Genomic DNA, 19,294 nt, shown 5'->3' with positions numbered 1-19,294 from the left:
TCAGTCGTGTCAAAAGTGAGAAGACGTCAGTGCTGGGATTAATGATGGAAAAGAAATCTATGAAATTGAAAAATCATGAAGCCATTTATTTGCATGTCATTGGCCTGTTATCTGCTTCTCTGAATCTTATGTCATATTTGGAGGCAATGTAAGGCGGATTATTGTCATAAGCAATTAACTAGGTCACAGATCTTTCAACTTTTCATCCTGTAGACTGTGATGGAAATTATTTGATCTGTTCTCATTAATAGGATATAATTAAATTAAATAAACATTCCTGTATTATTTTATATATTTCAAAACAAGTTTTAGACTTCAAAAAGTGTGCAATTTCTGTATTATCCAAACAATTTTTAATTGTTTTAATTTATACTTATTTATTTATTTATATTAATATGGCATTAACAATCCTCAATAATATACGTAATAAATGAACGTATAAATATTTAAATGAATATATTTCTAATTGTTATTTATGTTTATATTATCATTTCAGTGTAAAATGTGATTTTAGCAGTTCATATTGATAAGAACATTTAAAAAATATAATTTGATTAAAATTTGCTTTACACTTTATAAAGTGTGTAATTCCTGTACTATCCAAACTGTTTTTAATTAAGTTAAAATATTTCTTTATGTATTTATTTATTCATATTAATATGGCAGTCATAATCTTCTATAATCACATCCATAATAAATAAACAATATTTAAATAAATATATTTATATAAGTAATAATTATAAGTAAATATATATTTGGATAGCACAGAAATTACACGCATTTTAAAATGCAACAATACACATTTCAAACAGTTTTATTGTACATTATTATGGCATTATTTCATTATTTTGCATTATGTTTGTTTCCTTCAGCAAGTGGTGTCAAGTTATAATATCGGAGTTATTGTGCAATTTTAATCTTTTTTTAATCCCAATCTATTCCATGTTATTTAAAACATGGCTATTGTGTGTTTAAATGCTAATGCTAGCTCTGCAAAACACACTCAGTCTCAGCAGTCTTTCCCAGCATCATGTCACACTGAATAAAACAGACACCCACCGATTTTCAGTCAGCATTTTCTGCCATGCAATGGCGCGTAGCTGACTGTGCTTGGTGTCCAATAATACTCCTTCTTAGTGTCCATTACCTGGAGTTTAATGTAGCTCTAAACAGTCCCTAATTGCTCCAGAATGGCTGCCTGTAACAAAAATGTAAAGTCCGTGGTCACAGTGGACGGCGTCCCGTTGTTGTGTTCGTGCCCTTTGTCAACGTCAGCACTATGGCCGACAGCTGATCGAGGACCAGCATACCTGGACCACGTCAGACCTTAACTTAACCTGACTTGGGTATTGATTATCAACGCTTTCTCTTGTATAATTACTTTTTTCTTTTTTTTTGCTGTTGACAGAAAGGAGGGAGATGAAGAAAAAAGACAGTGCCAAGAGATGGAGAGTAGTGGCATGTATTGATTTGTTGGAAGGTGGAGAATGAGGGAGGCACCATTTCCCTTGAATAACGGTGTGCGTGGTCTCTTGTTTGATGGATGGCAGGAGTCCAGTACTGGATAATAACTTGGTGATAGAATAGAGCCTTCCAGTTACACACGGCTTGGTTAAGCAGTCTCATTGGGACTGGTTGAAAGGTTATCAATTCTAATAGCAGCAATTGAAGGGGAATATATATACAGCCCCTATGGGGTTTTGGCCCCCCAAAATTGGGATTTTGGTCTGAGGTCTAAATAAAAGATCAGCTGTGATCTGCTGTGTCATTTATTTCCAAAGATTGCAAGTCACAGCATGTTTGAATTGCAAGACATATGGAGCCAAAATGAAAATTATGTCATTATTTACTTTCACCATCATGTCACCACATTAGTCAATCTCTCATAAGAACCAAAGAACCATAAAATAGCCATAAAGCATACAGTATTATTGCATTTAAAAATAATAATATGTATATATGCAAACATACAGTAAAAACAGTAATATTGTGAATAAATATTAATATTAAAATATTAAATTATAAAAAAAAATATATATATATTAAAATAGTGTCATGGTATGGATTGTTCCATAAAATTTTGTTATGGTGTCTAAATCTTCACAAATTGTCATTTGGTGTTCCACTGGGGGTTGGTTTGTGGGGGGGGGGGCATAAAATGTCAGAGTAAATAATGACTGGATTTTCTTTTCTTTTTTTGTCTATTTATTTCTCTAAGCTAATTAGGGAAAGCAGGAGAGAACAGTGAATGTGATTCAAATGATCTTTGACATTTGAAGACTGATGGAGGAACTGTTGAAACGACTCTTAAACACACCCTTACCTGAATGACCTTCCATTGCTATGTTTCACATCGTGTCAAGTCTTGAAATAATCAAGTCCACTACACTAGATTCCACCGAAGCTCCTTTTGTTACAAAAAGTTTGGTAAGCTTAACACCTGTGGCCACCGTTTGCAAGCTAGAAACTTTCACAACGACTCTTTCACTCTCAAACCCCTCCGATTGTTTTTTGACCTACACAAAGTCACTTCCCCTTGGGCATGCTTAACCTCAAAGCCAGTGCTAATTATCTCTGGGAAGAGAGGGCTGTTGGAACAATCATCAATTTCAACAGAAAAGAACGCGACTGCTAGTGTTTTCCCTCTCGGTTGGCTTGGTCTTTGGTGAGAGATGGACGGTTTGCCGAAACGGGCGAGAAGGGACGTCTGACCTGTACTAGAACTCTGTCTCTCACACAGGCAGCCGCGTCTGTCTTCATCCAACACAGTGACCCACGGTGCAGGCCTTGCCAGTCTAAAGCCAAAGTGCTTTATATGTGTCTGCTTGAGTATTTTAGTTTGATTCAGCTACATGATGAAGTTTAAATGGAAGCTTGTTTGTGCCACAAAAAAAAAAAAAAAAAAAAAGTTTTTTCTTGCAATTGCGAGTTTATATCTCACAATTCAGATTTTTTTGTTCTTTATTTTTTGCGAATTTAAATCTAGCAGTTGACTTTTTTTTGAATTCTCAGTTTATATCTCGAAATTTCAGCTTTTTTCTCAGAATTTTGAATTTACATATCGCAATTCAGTTTTTTTTTTGTTTTGTTTTTTATAAAAAAGGTTATCGTGACTATTTCACAATTTTTACTTTTTTTGTCTTGCAATAGTAAGTTTATATCTCACTATTCTGATTTTTTTTTTTTCTCAAAATTGTGAGATGTAAACTCAAAATTATGAGAAAAAGTCATAACTGTGAGATAAAAAGTCACTAATACCTTAAAAAAAATTAAATAAAATTCCATAAGTTTGTCCCTCACCAACATACTGACTGGGGTTATGGACTATCACATTTACCATTTTAGTACATTTCTCAGATCAGTACAAAAACATTTAATTTGAAATTAAAACCTAACTCATATCAGGTTTAAATGTGTTAACCTTGAAAGATGAGACTTAAAAAAATTGACAAAAAATAGCTGTAGCGATTTAAATGGTATGATTTGGCTTTGATTCAGATATAAACCCTTGAGAAGAAATAAAAGCCAGGACAAAGATGAAAAGTTCAGGCTAGAGAATATATCCAGAGAAGATCTGTTTACCGAAAGCTGTTTTCTAAATATTGCATGAGGCATCCTTTTTGTGGCTTTCCCTGACAGGCTACCTTAGGCGTAAATAATTCCCATCTGAGGTGCAATTCCATACCGTCTCAAATAAGTATTGTGAAAACATATTAAATGATTTCCATCTTGAATGGGATTTTGGCTGTCAAACCCTGAAGATCAAGCTAAATTAGTTTTAAGTAGTTCTAATACCCCCCAATTTCATACAGACGTATGCAACGGGAGTAGAGAGTTGGCTTAACTTCATTGAAAGTGTTGATCGTGTGTTTAGTGTCATGAACATGGGCAATGGCAGCCATAACATCACAGAGTCAGTGTGGCACTGAGGAAAGCCAGGCAACCCCCAAAATAGAGCAGTCACTGATTACTGCTATTTTACTAATTATGCTCCATTTATGTCCCCAATGGATGCATTTAATGAGAACATAATGGTGCCTTATTGAATTTCCCTGCCATTCCCTTTCTCTTATGTGCCACAACAAGAGACTATCTGTAGTGACGTGATTTCTAGATAATCATCAATGGCCTCAATGACCGTGATCATGACTGTATTCTTCTCTAGAGCTGTCAATTTAACATGGTAATTTAATGATAATTTAGTGCCCCAGCCAAAGCCATCATTCTGCATGTGTACATAGACCAATAAATTAAAAACAGCACAGACAGACTCACAAACACAAAATGGATTGTGAACTGTGTGCCAGTTTTTTAAATTTATATATCATTGGACATAATCCTCTTTTTGTAATGACTATCAGTGTTTTGTGTGCCACAATAATGTATTTTAATTATCTGCATTATCAACAAATGAATATTCATATATACAATGAAATGTTTTTCATTTAGAGTAATTGGCATATCGCAATTTATTTAATTTTTTTTATTGATTAAAAGCCCTATTTTTTTATTATCATACACCTAAGACAGACATTCATGAATATACTGTATCCCTAGCTGCTTATATGATAAAATGTATTTAAATATATACTACATAGCGAATGCAACAGTTGCTATGTTTCCATCACCCTGTTCTTATGAGCATTTTGAAGTAAGGGTTAATGCGAATAATGGGAGATAGAAATGCCTTTGCTGAATAAATTCCTCCATGCCCATCAAAAAAGTCATGTGACTGCGCTACGGGACGGCATAACCTGACTAACCAGCAGACAAATCTTGTTACACAGTATCTGAAATGTTGTTATGGTCATTCTTAAATGTCTGAGCAAAGTCTGTCATCAAAATATTTCTATAGAATTACCTCCCAGAACTGTCTTGCATGACTCTGTTCCCAAACAACTGGCATCCACTTTCGAAAGCAATGACCGCATTTATTGTGTTTCGTCTGCACGATCTGAGGCGCAAGTAATTTATTATATATGAAAATTATTATTTTTAGTGGCTTCTCCTACTTTTCTTATATTTAGTGCCAGTTTATCGGGAAATTTTGTTCTCTTTGACTTGTTGTATTTAAACGATTATTCGCAAATGTTTTATGCGATATTATAATTTTGCGCATGAGTTAAATTCGCAACTTTTGATGGAAACCCAGCTAATGACTGTGTGGGGAACGATACGTTAATGCACATTGTATATGTGGCACAAATGCCAAAAATAATAATAATAATGAAAAAAAAAAGTAAAATGTGACAGTTCTGAAACAATTTCAAAAGATTGGGATTTCATGTGGTTTTTTGCTGTCTTGTGTGAACAAGGCCTTATTCAGAAAGACTCCGCTCAGAGACTCAGAGGTGGTCAAAGAGGTGTCTAGACAGAACAGTTGCACCACTGAATCCTCCCACTTAAATGAATCTTTAGAGATGTAAACTGAAGGTCTGCTTGGTTTGACCACTCAAGCCCTGCAGAGCAGCACGGTAACAGGGTAATCCATCTCATGAACCAGCATCCCATAATCCCCCACAATAGCAGTGTAAAAGCCCAATAGATCATATCTGCAGTCGGGCTTTCCAAACAAAAACATAGCTATATATATTTTTTAAGATTAAATTGTTAGCCTTTCCTTTATTTCCCATTTTGCCATTTTAGACTGAATCATGGCTGTCAATTTTTTACAGCCTTTCACAAACAACACATGCCCTATGGACACAAGGGTCCTAAATCTTGTTCTCTCACTCTCTGAGAGTGTTTTTTAATGTGTGGCAGGGAGAGGGGGATACACAGTTTTTTACACCAGTCTTTTGTGATGCATTTAGAAAAAAAATAAGACCCAAAGCAGTAGTAAATAATGACTGGCACTCCGGTCGGCTGATAGTTTTGGTTATCAGTGCAGGGAAATTAGCTTTTAAAATGCAGTTGGAAATCCATTTGGGTGATTGATGGCCGATGTGACTAATAAATTTGAGCCGCTTTCGAGGAGGGCCGGCCCTCCACCATCCTTTATTCCTGTCATCATGAGCTGTGCGATTGGTAAAGTCGAGCGTGTCGGAAGCTAATTCCGGTGAGTGATTACCATTCAGATGAAATGGCTATCAGGATCCACTCTTTAATGTGAAGACCAGCGAGAATATAGTTTTTAATTCCTTTTTGAGATATAACACAATTAAGTAGTCTATTAGACACAGCTTTTATTTTCCAATAAAGACTCCTGGACAACGATACAATTGCGATGTGATATTGCTCTTTTATACAACTGTTAGTTCTGGTCAAACTTGATTGGCTGAGTGGTGTTCCATAAGCGCTGCTGGATAGATGGAAATGTGTAAGATCCATTTTGATGCATGAATACACTACTGCTAATATCATCATGAGCTGCATCAACATTGCTAATATGTGTTCTGTATCTACATTCTAGAGACATAATGCATGATATCAAGAAGTGTGTTTTGGACATTGTTATTGCGTGATGTTATTGTGCAAAATAAAGCCAGCTGACAGGGATTGAATACTCACTACACAATTGATCCCATATTGTCATTGTTCAGCAGATTCAAAAAATTTTGATAGACCTTTATGTTCTTCCTTTCTGCCCTTACAATGCTTCATTCTTGTCGAAATTAATAATTTCATTGTGCTCTTTGTCGCAGCATAATATAGACACTCTCAGACTGTGCATTAGTAGTGAAATGTCTACGCTGTATCAGTGAGTCACTGAATTATTCACTTAACTGATTCATTCTTTGTCAGTGAACAAAACACCTCTGCTGGGTTGCTCTAAAATGTGCAACAATTAATTTTTCTGTTGTTTTTCTATGTAAACAAGTGCTGGATTAATGTATTTGACTGTTGTGCTGGAGTCTGGTGTCTTTTGAAACATCTTGCATGTGACGCGACATTCTAAAAACACGGCGCTCAAGTTAAAATAAGTTCTTAAAGCCTTGTGTTTTTTCCCATTTCACTGTCCTTCGTCAGATGTTCCTAAACGTAAAAAGACATTCTGTGGATTCTGCTGTTGATTTGCTTAAAACTATTTTCATTTGGTGGAGCAAAAATAGACAAAGAAACTGACAATATTACATCTAAAAATGTTATATTAATTTTACACATCATCGGCTCTCATACTCGTGCCATATTCCTTAAATATAACCCACTGCTCTTCAGAAGGACTGCTGTAATATACTTAATGGACTAAAATAAGTTGTAAAAGGGTACAGTATATGTTCATAATGCCCTTGTGGGAAGAAGACCTCTCTTTTGAGCTGGACCACCCTGGGTGAGGAAACTCACGTCATGGCAATTTTGGCACTGACTAAATCCGGCTCTATATGTTGACCGCAGGGTTTAACGTATCACTGGACCCTCATCCAATCCTGCGGAAACCACCAGCAAAGTAAAAGCATATGCTTTAGGGGAAAGAGTGGGTGAAGAAATGTAAACGGTGTCATCAAGCACCCTTCGGTTTATCGTTCATTGTAATACCACGTGCTTGTCTAATCCCCTTAATAAGAAGAAAACGAAAATGTTTAGGCTTTCATTGGAATTGCTGTACACAGCCGAAATACCACTGTCAAACCAAATCAAAATCATCATATATGCTGTGGGAGGGGAAACTCGGAAATCATCAAAGTGTATGCACATGGATTTCTTATGCACTGCATTGCCGACTTGCAGGCAGCTTTGGATGTTATAATCTTAAATGGTAATCGCCTGGTTGCCTCAGTGGGATTTACATTTTTTTCACGCTGTAATCTTGCATTTACAATGTCATTTATGTGACTTTGGCCTCTCCGCCTCTTGACATCTCTGTCTGGCTCTCGAGGTATAAGACTGACAACAGACAAGCCCCAGACACAACGCTTTGCTTTTCATACCCTGGCGAGTGATGAACTTTTGGCATGCCGCTCATGTATGCAAACAGGCTTTGTTTCCTACACATACACACACGCACACACACACATTCTTGATTGATGTTAAACTGAGAGCGAGCACTCGTGTTGCTGTCAGAGCTCGGCTTAGTCCCTTGAGCCTCCTGATTTCTTGACATTTGTAGATATAATATTCACGCAACAAGGAGCAGCTTTTGTGATGTGATCCTGCTGTAACACTTTAATCTGTTTAGACTGCCTCAATATTATGGCAGAGTGGAGAGAGGCCCATTCAATACAATCCGTAGTTTGGGGCAAACACCTCGGTTTTTTAATGGAATGGCTCTTCCTTATGTTCAAGTGAGAATGTTGGCTTCTATTGTTATATGGAAGTGGGTGAACTACTGTTAATGGTGGGCAAACAAAGATTTGATTTATTTTATTTTATTTTTGGCACAGCTTTTTGTATGGATTTACTCATTTAATATAAATAAATAAATGTGTTTATATAGAAAATATTTTGTTGAGAGATGAAAATTTAAAAAAAACATGAAATGTTAACATTGGAATGGAAGTGCTATTTTGCATTTTTTTTTATTAATACAAAATGATGTTTTTTTTAAGGATTTTCATAATGCATTTTTATAAAATGTAGTAATTTTATAAAATTACTATAAAACGTATAATTACGTATTATTTTAAAAGATAAATCTTTTTATTTAAAATATTTAAAATATTTATTTAAACTAATCGTCCCCTCCATTTCAGCTCTAAAAATCAACATGAATTAGAAATAGAAATTCATTCATCTATTTTCTAAATGCATGTTATAGATCTTATTGTGAACGATTTATCCATGAATGTTCTGCATTTTTATTTAATTTTTGTCCTTGTGATGTTTAATCAAAATGTCATAATTTGATCTGGTGAAATACAAATAATACAAATACAAAAATAGAGCAAGTATATGATGAGCAAGTATATGATGACAGAATTTTAATATTTGTCTGAATTAGTCCTCCCCTACAAATTTTGCACAAATCAATTAATTTTTATTCAAGATTCCACCAGATAGTCCTTTAACCTCTGTTTGTAAGATAGGAACATAGACTAATGACTCGTGTCATAGGTTTTGATGGAAATTAGTATATGGCTCAAAGTGGATGGTGTATTTCCCCATGAGTAGCTGGTAATGAAGACAAACCACATGTGGAATTTGTTGATTGTCCCATACCATGCTGTCATCTATCCCCCAATTACACCAATCATCACTCTCTAAATCCTCTTTGGAGTAAATTAGCTGCAGTATTATTCGGTGCTGGCCTGCTTTTCCTTTCTGTGCTTTTTCCTTTCCCTCTCTCTCTCACTCCGTTTTAAAACCTTTGAAACATCTCCAGCTCGAGCGCGCTCGAAACGAGCTGCACTTAGTAACCTGATGCTGGTCCCTGCCCTTAATGGTTTGCATTAGCTGCAAGCAATAAAATTAGCCCAGGTCCCTGCTAATGTTGGAATAATCATTTACAAAGATGGTTACCACATGCTGTAGCCGTTTTCCTCTCATTCCCTGTGCTCCCTTTTTTTCTCGGCCTCTCATTTTTTCTTTTATAGGGCCTCTAATTCGCTGTTATTAATAATGAATAAAAACGCAATTTTCTGCAGCTTGCTCCAGGGCCCTGGGAATCATTTCAATGAATATTTCAGCACGTTATTTTAATCACAGCTGCACATATGCAGAGGGAGGGGGTCCCTGTTTTATTGGCCTGGGGTGTGGCTATAGTGAGACCCCAGCATCATTAAAACCCCTTCTCTGGCTGCATAGAGGGTCCTACCTCTGATTTACAAGACTTGTTAAAAAACACAGTAAAAAGGAGGCAAGCTGCGCCATTTATACTTGTAATTTGATACAGTATTTGTTAATGGGACTTGCTGTTATTTATTTGTGCGCTGGAGAGCTGCGGCTGCTGTTTTGTGCCCGAGGGGTTCTCGTGCAAAAGCGTGTCTGGGTTTCAGGATCTCTAATGAACTTCATGAATTAGCTATATTTTACCAGATATCATTTAGTCTCCCTCATGTGTAACCTTTGGTTTGGGTGCCCTCCAAAATGCAATTCTCCATAGCATTGTATGTAGAGTATTACACTGCTATATAAATTTAAGTGCTTTCTTTGTGTGTGTCTGTGGAAGCCCATTTCTCCCACATGAAAGAAAAAAAAAACATGCTTTGCTAAACCCTAATTATGCCATAAAAAGTTGTGAAAAAGTCATTATTATAAGATAAACAGTCAGAATTATGACACGCTAAGTCTTCAATTTGACAAAAAATGAAATTATGAGAAGGTCGAATCTATGCAAGTAATAATTTTATTATGTAATGACTTTTATTTAATAATGTCGTTGATATTTTATCTTATAATTTTGATTATAATATCATACCAACTTTCTATCCCGTTCTTGTGTCTTAGTATATCTTAGTATAGTATAATTTCACTATTTCATTATTTAATGATTTCACCAATTTCACCTTTTCATGTTATAATTTGTACATTTATCTAATTGTTTTTTATGACTGTAATAATTCCAACTTTTTATGTCATAATTAAGACCTAGTATGTCATAGGTCTGACTTTTTATCTTATTATGTCTTAGTATCTCATAATCTTGGCTTTTTGTCTCAATTCCAACTTTTCATGTCATTTTGTTTCCACTTCTTAATGTTAGATTTAGTTTTATGTGATTTACCAAAGCATTATTATTTTTTTTTTCTAATGTGACGAAAATGGGTTTCCATGTGTGTCTGATGTGTTTCTGTTGTAGTGCTTCACATCTGTGAATGTATTTTTAACAAAATGAGTGATAATATATTAATGTGCCAAAGTATGATGTGCCCTGTAGAAAGCAGGGCTTGTTTCACCATATAAAATTATATTCAGTGCTTTCATTTGTTTAATTTTTGGCTTTCCAACATGTTTTTTTTTTTTTTTTCTGATTCCTAACAGGAGTTCCTGTCTTTTCCCCTTTTCCAGTCAGCTGCATGACTTCTGGCGTCTGGATTACTGGGAGGATGACCTCCGGAGGAGGCGGAGATTCGTCCGAAACCCTTTTGGCTCCACCCACTTGGACATCACGTGCAAATCGCTAGAGGACTACGGTCAGTAATTCTGCCAACAGCCAATCAAAAATGTTGCTGGACTCTGTCAGTCTAGCTCATTATCCCTAAATTGCGTTCATTTCATACAATGACATCATTGTTCACCAAATGGGATACACATATGCGAATTAGAATCAACTCTTGGACGCAACTAATATTCTCGGAGCTGAGAAACAGTTCGTTGTCAGCTTTATAGGTTGTATATTTATGAGCCTTGTCAATTGAACATGGCAAGAGGGCTTTATGGCAGGTTTTTATATCCTAACGGCACACATTGTTGAGAGGAAAATTGCGCGCTGTGCTTTTTTTTTCTTTTTTTTTTACTGTTTCTGCCTTTTGCACTCAAACATTTTTCCTCATTGACCCGTTTGATCTTGCAGCGTTGCCCACCGCACGACTGTCGATTTGGCTCTGTCTCGCAACAGAGGCTTTAAAAGAGAAATGGTTCAATACTATTAACCACTGCGGGCGCTCCTCCTCCAGGCATCAAATTGAAGATACGAGGGGGAGTGTATTAACCGAACAAGGGCAAATCTATTGATTCTCAAGTACAATGGGGCGACTTCTCTCTAGTACACAGAATAGTTACTGTAACTGTTTCCATTACACATGGGGAAACTTACAAGGGGGCGAGTGAAATAAGCCCATTTATTTAAAAACTCCACAATTGAACTCTTGGTATTAGCTCATACTTATGGGTAGAGGCATATGAGAGTGTTTTTTGACAGCATGTTTTGCTAAAATGCGGCTAATGGCCACCTGGGATGACATTAGATTGCACTTTCTAACGTAATGAAAATGATGCACTTTGATTATGGACAATACTCTGTGGTCTAAACATCTTACATTAACCAGTGAATTGATGAATTTTGGTATGGATATGTCCGTGTTGGGGAAAGTTACTTTTTATGGAAAGTAATGCATTACAATATTGCGTTACTTCATAAAAAAAGTAACTAATTACATTACTTGAAAAGTATCTCTTTTCTTGTACGTTTAAAAGTAATGCGTTACTTTAGTTGTTACTTGAAAAAGTAATCTGATTACTCGTGTTACCCCCAGTACTGCTTATGCCATTTTAAAGTGCGTTCTGTGACTTGTTATGCAGTAATATTGTGTCTATCTACATGTCTGGCCTTTTGTGCCCAACTGTTTTGAGGCCATGTCAGATGGCCTGTGTGTCAGAGCCAGAACACACACATGCACACTCGTACATACACATGCCAGCTGTTCCTTGACCTGCAGGTGGCCCCTGCTCATGTCACAACAGACTTTTTTCCCCCACTAATTCATTTTGCCACCATATCAAATCCATGCTGTCTTTCAAACGTATTACCCAGTATATCTCATGCATTTCTTCAGAAGCTCTCACCGCTGCAGTATTCCTCTGGCCCGGCTTCTTTTTCTGCCTGTCCTTGGTAAGTTGTCAGTGCGTCTCTGTGGACCCGCGGTCTAGTGTCTGGGGCCGCTGTGATTGAGGACTTGTTGAGGTCCCCAGGCTTCTCCCAGTCCTTAATGAGTGGAATAATGCATAAGATTGTCATGTGAAAGGGATTGCCTGTAGTCAGATGTTGCCCCCACAATGCCATAGAGGGAGACTGAGAGAGAGGGAGTGCAAAGAACGGCTTCTCTAGATGGGTTTTATAGAAACGGAAGGACTGTTTTCATGAACCAGTAGAACAGTGCTTTTAAGATCAATACAAGCTTATAAATGCAATGGACTTTAATAAATTAAAAATAAATTAAAAGAAAAAAAAATAATGCAGTATATGTTTATACAAAAAACAAATATATATATATATATTTTAAATGTAATAATATCCTATATTTTTATTTATTAATTTATACCATTGTATTTAAAAGCACTCTTATTTTTTCACTAGAATGAAAGCCCTAATATATAACTCTGTACATATATACATTGCATAAGGTATATAAATCATCCTTTTAAGAAAAGTCAGTAGCTCGGTGCTTTGCTGAACTGGCAGTAGTGGAGGTTTACAGCTGTTTTTGTGACTGGCGGTCGAGGTACGTTGCTTTAACGTAGGTGATTTGAATGAATTAACTGTTAAGGGTGCATATAAGTTTCCATTATTTTTCCCAGAAACCAAAGAGATTGAAAAATGACTGCTCTCAAATGTCAGAACACTGGCGGTTGACAGCAGTCACTGCATATGGGGCTTGTTTTTATTCACAATGACATATTTTCATAGAGCTTGTCTGCGTTAGAACGTACGTGGCGTTTTAGCGATATTTCAAATTTCTTCTCGTGCGAAATGACATGGGTGGATATGAAATATGCCTTAGGTTCATTCGAAAAAATGTTCTAACTGCCCTAGAAACAACATCATTATATTTGATTCATGGTAATTTAATGTATTTTCTGTGGCTGTAATACAATCTTCAATCACTGAAAATAGAGGAACAGCCTGAATTTAATGGGGCCTCAAACGGCTGACTATGTTGAATAAGCAGTTGATAAACCGTACTGCTGTGTGCCTCATTCCCAGGTACCTTTGCATATGTTTGTGGGAAACTTTGCTTTAAAACGGCTCACTTTAGTCTGTTAGCCATGCTGACAAAATAGTGAGTGTGTTACATGCGGGTCTCAGGCTTTGATACTGTACCTTCCCCCTTATTCACGAGTGGCCGAGTATATTGTTAGCTGATTGGAATTGGGCAAGCATGAAATAGAAGTCAGGTTAATATTGATCCTGCTCTTTAACAGCCTGTTCTACCTCCGAGTGTCCTTGCAGTCTCATTTTCAGGTGAGCAGCTCTGCCCTGACCCAATGAACCCCTCTGGACAGAGATCTTTATAGCTTGTTATAAGAGAAAGAGTGAAAGAGCGAGGAGAAAGGCAGAAGTAAGAGAGGTGTGATAATTCAATACAAGTTCAATAGAAGTAAATCGACAAACGATGTTGATTACCACAAAAGTGAATTCCGACTTGTCCCTCTGTTTGCTTAAGAAAAGCAGAAATGTGAGAAGCGTACAATGGAAGTAATTAAAATACTCACTATTTACATTGTATAACCACAAGACATAAACAGTATGCATGTTAACGTGAATTTAGGGTGAAAATAAATTGCTTGCTAACCTGTTCAGTTTTTGTTGTCATGACAATGCCTAAAACCCTAAAATAACTGTAAAAAATGACAAATAAAAATAAATAAGTGCTTTTAAAACATTCCCCATTCACTTCCATTGTAAGTGCTTCACCATGACATCCCCACAGGTTCTTAAAATGCCTTACATTCAAATGTAAGGTCATAAAAAGTCTTAAATATCCTATATGGCATAACAAAAGTCATAATTCATATTTTAAAAGGTCTTAAATGTGAGGAACTGTGATAAAACCTAATGTTATCATTAAACTCCAATAAATGTAAGTGCTGCTAGTTCAAAGTCAAAATGCGACGCTGTTCAATTCATCATTAACAAATGAATTGATGAATTTTTGGTATACTTATGTCCAGTGTTGGGGAAAGTTACTTTTAAAAGTAATGGATTACAATATTGCGTTACATCTTAAAAAAGTAACTAATTACCTAACTTAGTTTTATGCAAAGTAATGCATTACAGAAAAGGTGTCAGTCAATAAATGGGGAAAAAAGTAACTCTTGTAAATTTTAAAAAGCAATGTTACTTTACTAGTTACTTTAAAAAAATGAATCTGCAAGTTCGAAGGCAAAATGCAGTGCTATTGCAGGATTTATTGTCTCAGCAAAGTTTCCTTTAATTAGCATGTGAAAGTCTAATCAAATTAGCCCAAATATTTAAACACGCAGTCGTTCTAATTCTAAATCTGCAGAGCTGTCTGTGAAATTCTGTGCATATAGATTCCATGTGGGCTTTGTAATCAGCCATATTGGGTCTGTATGTGTGATACCAAATGCTTCTCACATGAGTAAAACCATAACAAAAACTTTGCATGGGTCTCCGGTTTCGCTTTACGAAGTTGGGTTCCTTTTTCCAGAGCTGACTGCAGAATTCCTGTCGTTTGATCGACGAGCGCAGCAAGCCCACTTTGCCACATTGTTTGTGTGCGAATGCACTTATGGCACATGTGCAACATTTTGTATGAGTTATTATATATATCAGTCAGCTGCAGAGACATAGATCTACACGTCCCACAATCCCTTTTTCCGTCTTAGTACATTGTGTATTTTTACAAAAGGCATCCCATCTGTCAATCCCAGAATGGAACGATACATCAGATGCAATTACTGCTTAAATGGAATATTGTGTCATTCTTTATATATATATTTTTCCTAAATTTTTGGCTCTTTCATTTAAGGTTACAAGTACGCATGACTCAAGTGGGGCAATAAAAGTGCAAGGCAAATACTCTCTAGAGCTCCAACCATAAGTAAAACATGGACTCTGAGCAACAATAACCGACTAAATGAAGGCCTGTTTGAAGCCTGAAAAAACTTGAACAGTAAAACTACCAAGCACTTAAATATTTCCACCTTGGGAGCTGCTCTCACAAACTGAAAAATTCCTTTTGCCACAAGCTATGCGCAGTTTTTCGTTTGATGTGACTTTTGAAAGAAAAGGCCAAGGAAAGAGATCAGTGTGTTGAAGAAGTCACATAGTGATGGAATGACAGAATTGAATTGCAAACTAGAATCTTTTTTTCTTTCCTTTTTCGAAGCCTTCAAAACCCTGAGTTACTCATCAAGTAACAGTTTTGCGCCGCTGAAGGAGCTATTTTGAGCCCACTTCAAATATTTGGTTTTCATCATATTGTGCTAGTCATTGGATATAAGTTCAGAGCTATATCTACTTCGGCACATTTTGATTTGTTTGTTATTCTACACGTATGTCAGTCAGTCAATGACAGCTCCACGTCCCCCAGCTGTATGGATCAGATCCAAGCTTTTAGTGAAGAACATCATTCAAGTCCCACCACGACTGGCAGACCAGCCATCACCTGGTCTTTCTCAACCCTGCTGCGTCATGCCAAATTTGTGCCCTGGGTAACATAAACCCTCTGATGGCAGAGCGGGTAAGCCGTGCTGGGCTTGAATAGCCTCACTGTTGGTCGTGATGGCTCGCAGGAGTCCAGTGAGCGAGCTTCGGGGGTGCCGATAAACGAGGTGGTTGACAATACAAGCGAGGGGTTCTTTCGAGTCTGAGTTGTAGCGATCTCGAGTTCCCATCAACCTCATTCCTAAGACTGACAAATGATCGTCTATGTTACTAGATATCTCATATATGCGGCCATGTAGGCTTTCTATCAAAGGCTTGCCATTTAAGAGAAAAAACAGGAAGCTTCTGTAGCAGTGTCATTGCTCAAAATAGGAACATGCATCACTGTGTTCCAGAAGCTAGTGGGCTTTTGTAGGCAAGATTCATAGCGCTCCCGATGTGAAGGATGTTCCAAAAGGTAGGAACATAATTATAGCCAAGTTCCTAACTTAACTTTATGTGGCAGCACTGCATTTGTATTTTTTGATGGAAGAATCCATTACAGTATGTTTGGTAGAAAAAAGGTATCAAGATGGCGGGCAACGCAGGGTAAAAGTAAATATGCAGTAATTCATTCAATATAAAATCAGACTGTTTTACTCAATATCATTATGTGCCACATGTTTATAGAGTAACACAGGAAAAGGTTTAAAGAAATAGTTCACCCAAAAATGAAAATTTGCTGAAATTTTACTCTCAGAGCCAGCTTGTTTCTTCATGGGAACAGATTTGGAGAAATTAAGCATTACATCACCTGCTCTGCAGTGAACGGCACCCATTCACTTCAGAGGATCCCTTGGTGAGCAAGTGATATAATGCTAAATTTCTCCAAATTTTTCTTATGAAGGAACAAAATTTTTGACATCCTGAATGGTCCGAAGGTGAGTACATTTTCAGAAAATGTTGATTTTGTGACCATATACATGGACAGCATTAAAAAAAAAAAGAAGCATTTTGATCTATGTTTTGAATGAATGACAATTAATTGTGAACACAAATAGCCTGGTGGCACAGATTGGTGACCATAATGGCAAAGAGCACACGTTGATTAATGTTATTCTTTGATAATTAACATTCAACCTTTTTCCCACCAGAATGTTCATTTTTAGTGACATAAAATTGATTCACTGTGAACATGGTATGATACATTAGCGTCAATGATGTTTGTAGCTATTATTTGGGGCTACCAGAACTAGAAACGTCTACAAATTAGCAACAAATGCAGCAACTGACGATATGCAGTGACCAGGTCCGCTGGGACTTTATGAATGCACAGGTTTGTTTTCCTTCTTGTGGCCTTCTTGTGTAAAACATCCTAAAGCTAAATACTTTTTTTAAACTCACTTTTTCCCCCTCAAACTCTCCCCATTTGCTCAGGATCATTTTCTTGTCAAAATCCGCCTGGTTTATTTTGTCTGAATTGCACTGAGGTCCTAAGCTTTATCTTGCCAGTCAAGACTGGAGCTCAGCTCCATCAGCTCTCCCTGCTTTAATGCAGGCGTAATGACGGTTTACAGAATTACGGTCTTAAGTTTCCCTCCGTCTGCTTTGATCCATGACCGCTCGCTGGCTCTGTGCCTCTAAATGTTACACGCTCCCTATTTCCGAAAAGCGGTCCCACTTCTTCCTTGGCTCTGATGAAAGCTCCTGAGATATGAGACAGAGCAGGAAGCCCGCTATGTTATTTTATTTTTTTTCCTCTCTCTCCTTCTCTTTTTCCTCCTTCGTCTGTGTAGTGGTGTTGACAACATTCGAACGTGACCGCTTTGAGACAAGGTACATGAACCCCACGGGAGTGTAGGGAACATTTTAAACGCTGCACTGAAAAGAAACACGTCAAAAGAGTGTCAGACACTTTCTATTTCTGATAAGCGTTTCTTATTCCCCTTTTTTCCACAGAATCTCTCTGTTCTGGTGTCTCAGGCAAATCTGACCTTATGCAAGACGAATCCAGTGTGCAGTGACGTGTGTCAGGCCTGACTGCCGTTTTTCTCTCTTTTATTTAGTAATTAAAGCTGATGAATGATCTTTTTTTGTTCGATAACAAAAAAAAGTGGCTACAGACTTTTTTGCATAATTTTTCTTTTCCCTCTGATAAGGCTGCGTGATGAGCTTTGGTGGTATCAGCAGTCGCTTAATTGCGTTGTCGGTTCAATCTAGTTCCCGTCCAGATTTAGAGAGCGGATTGCATTATGCCTAATGAACTTCGAAATGTAGACGGGTCTACACATGCTTTATCATGTGTCTCTTTAAGGGAGAATTAAACCGTGTAGAGTAAAACGTTATAGTTTGCCTGTGGTTCCAGTCAGGATTTTGAGATAAAAAGTGTTGCACAATTTGACATTATTGCTGATACTCATTCCAGAGAGAGTTTGTTCCTATAGCAAGATCTGTAGTCCCAGAAATAAAGTGTTTAGGCCTGTTCACACAAACGGCGTTAACTGTAACGACGATGATATAGTTTTTGAAATCTGTCTAAATTTAAAAGAATAACAGGTTCCACACCACAACTATAATCCCACAGAGAAACAATTTCTTTGGAATCACTTTCAGATACTTTTTTTCATGAAACTCTAGATGGCACAGTTCTGATAGGTTCTAACTCAATCTGATGGTGCAGATGATAGGTTTCGTTTCATATCAGCAGCCAATGAGCTTGCTGCTCAACATTCAAATACTTGGCTAGTGCTTGCTGTAGCAGTTGCAGCACGCTTCAGAAACCCTCCACCTTCCCCAGCTCCACCTGTATAGATCTGCTACGGAGTGATTTCATGTATGTTATATATGGAGTTATTTCGTATAAACGTTATATGTGCAGCAGCAGTATTTTTACATGCTCACAGCAGCATGTATGTGGATGTATTTGGAGTAGCAAGTTTTGGTATTTGCTCTCCCGCAGCAGTGTAGCAGATCACATTAACAAAACACATTAACACTGTCATGATGTACATTACCACGCTAAACTCTCTGAGAGTCGTCATGACAGGAATATATTTATTGTTAGTTATCTTCATCATTATAATTTTTTTTTTTTGTGAACGGGCCTTTAAAAAAAAATAAATAAACCAAGTTCCTACATTGCTTGACCATAATCTATTTATCTGTCATGGCTTATTGATTTTCTGTGGACTCAAGTCCTTCTAAGATTCATTTGAAGATGCACAAAAACCTGGACAAGAAATCACACCATAAAAAATAATAATAATAAACCTACTATATATTTATAATATAATATGATAAACTGCACAGTAGCATTTTTAATGTTTGTATTTGTATATGTATTTTTAATGTGTTTTTATGCCTTGTGAT

General features: G+C 36.8%; 1 protein-coding gene across 15 annotated transcripts in view; it reads left to right on the top strand.

Annotated features, from left to right (window-relative positions):
• The window catches only part of nbeab (neurobeachin b), a 294,439-nt gene that overhangs the window by 178,037 nt on the left and 97,108 nt on the right, over window positions 1-19,294 (top strand). For 10 of the 15 annotated variants that reach the window (XM_058799697.1, XM_058799698.1, XM_058799696.1 and 7 more), the window contains one exon: window positions 10,858-11,009. In XM_058799697.1, coding sequence (XP_058655680.1) covers window positions 10,858-11,009 — 152 coding nt within the window. The remainder of the gene's footprint in view (window positions 1-10,857; window positions 11,010-19,294) is intronic. The other 5 variants (XM_058799707.1, XM_058799708.1, XM_058799700.1 and 2 more) reach the window with 1 other exon arrangement.

Source organism: Onychostoma macrolepis, chromosome 15, assembly GCF_012432095.1.
Source record: "Onychostoma macrolepis isolate SWU-2019 chromosome 15, ASM1243209v1, whole genome shotgun sequence".
In the NCBI taxonomy this organism is placed as follows: Eukaryota; Metazoa; Chordata; class Actinopteri; order Cypriniformes; family Cyprinidae; genus Onychostoma; species Onychostoma macrolepis.
Note: the sequence above shows the minus strand (reverse complement) of the source record. Positions and strands in the feature narration are given on the sequence as shown.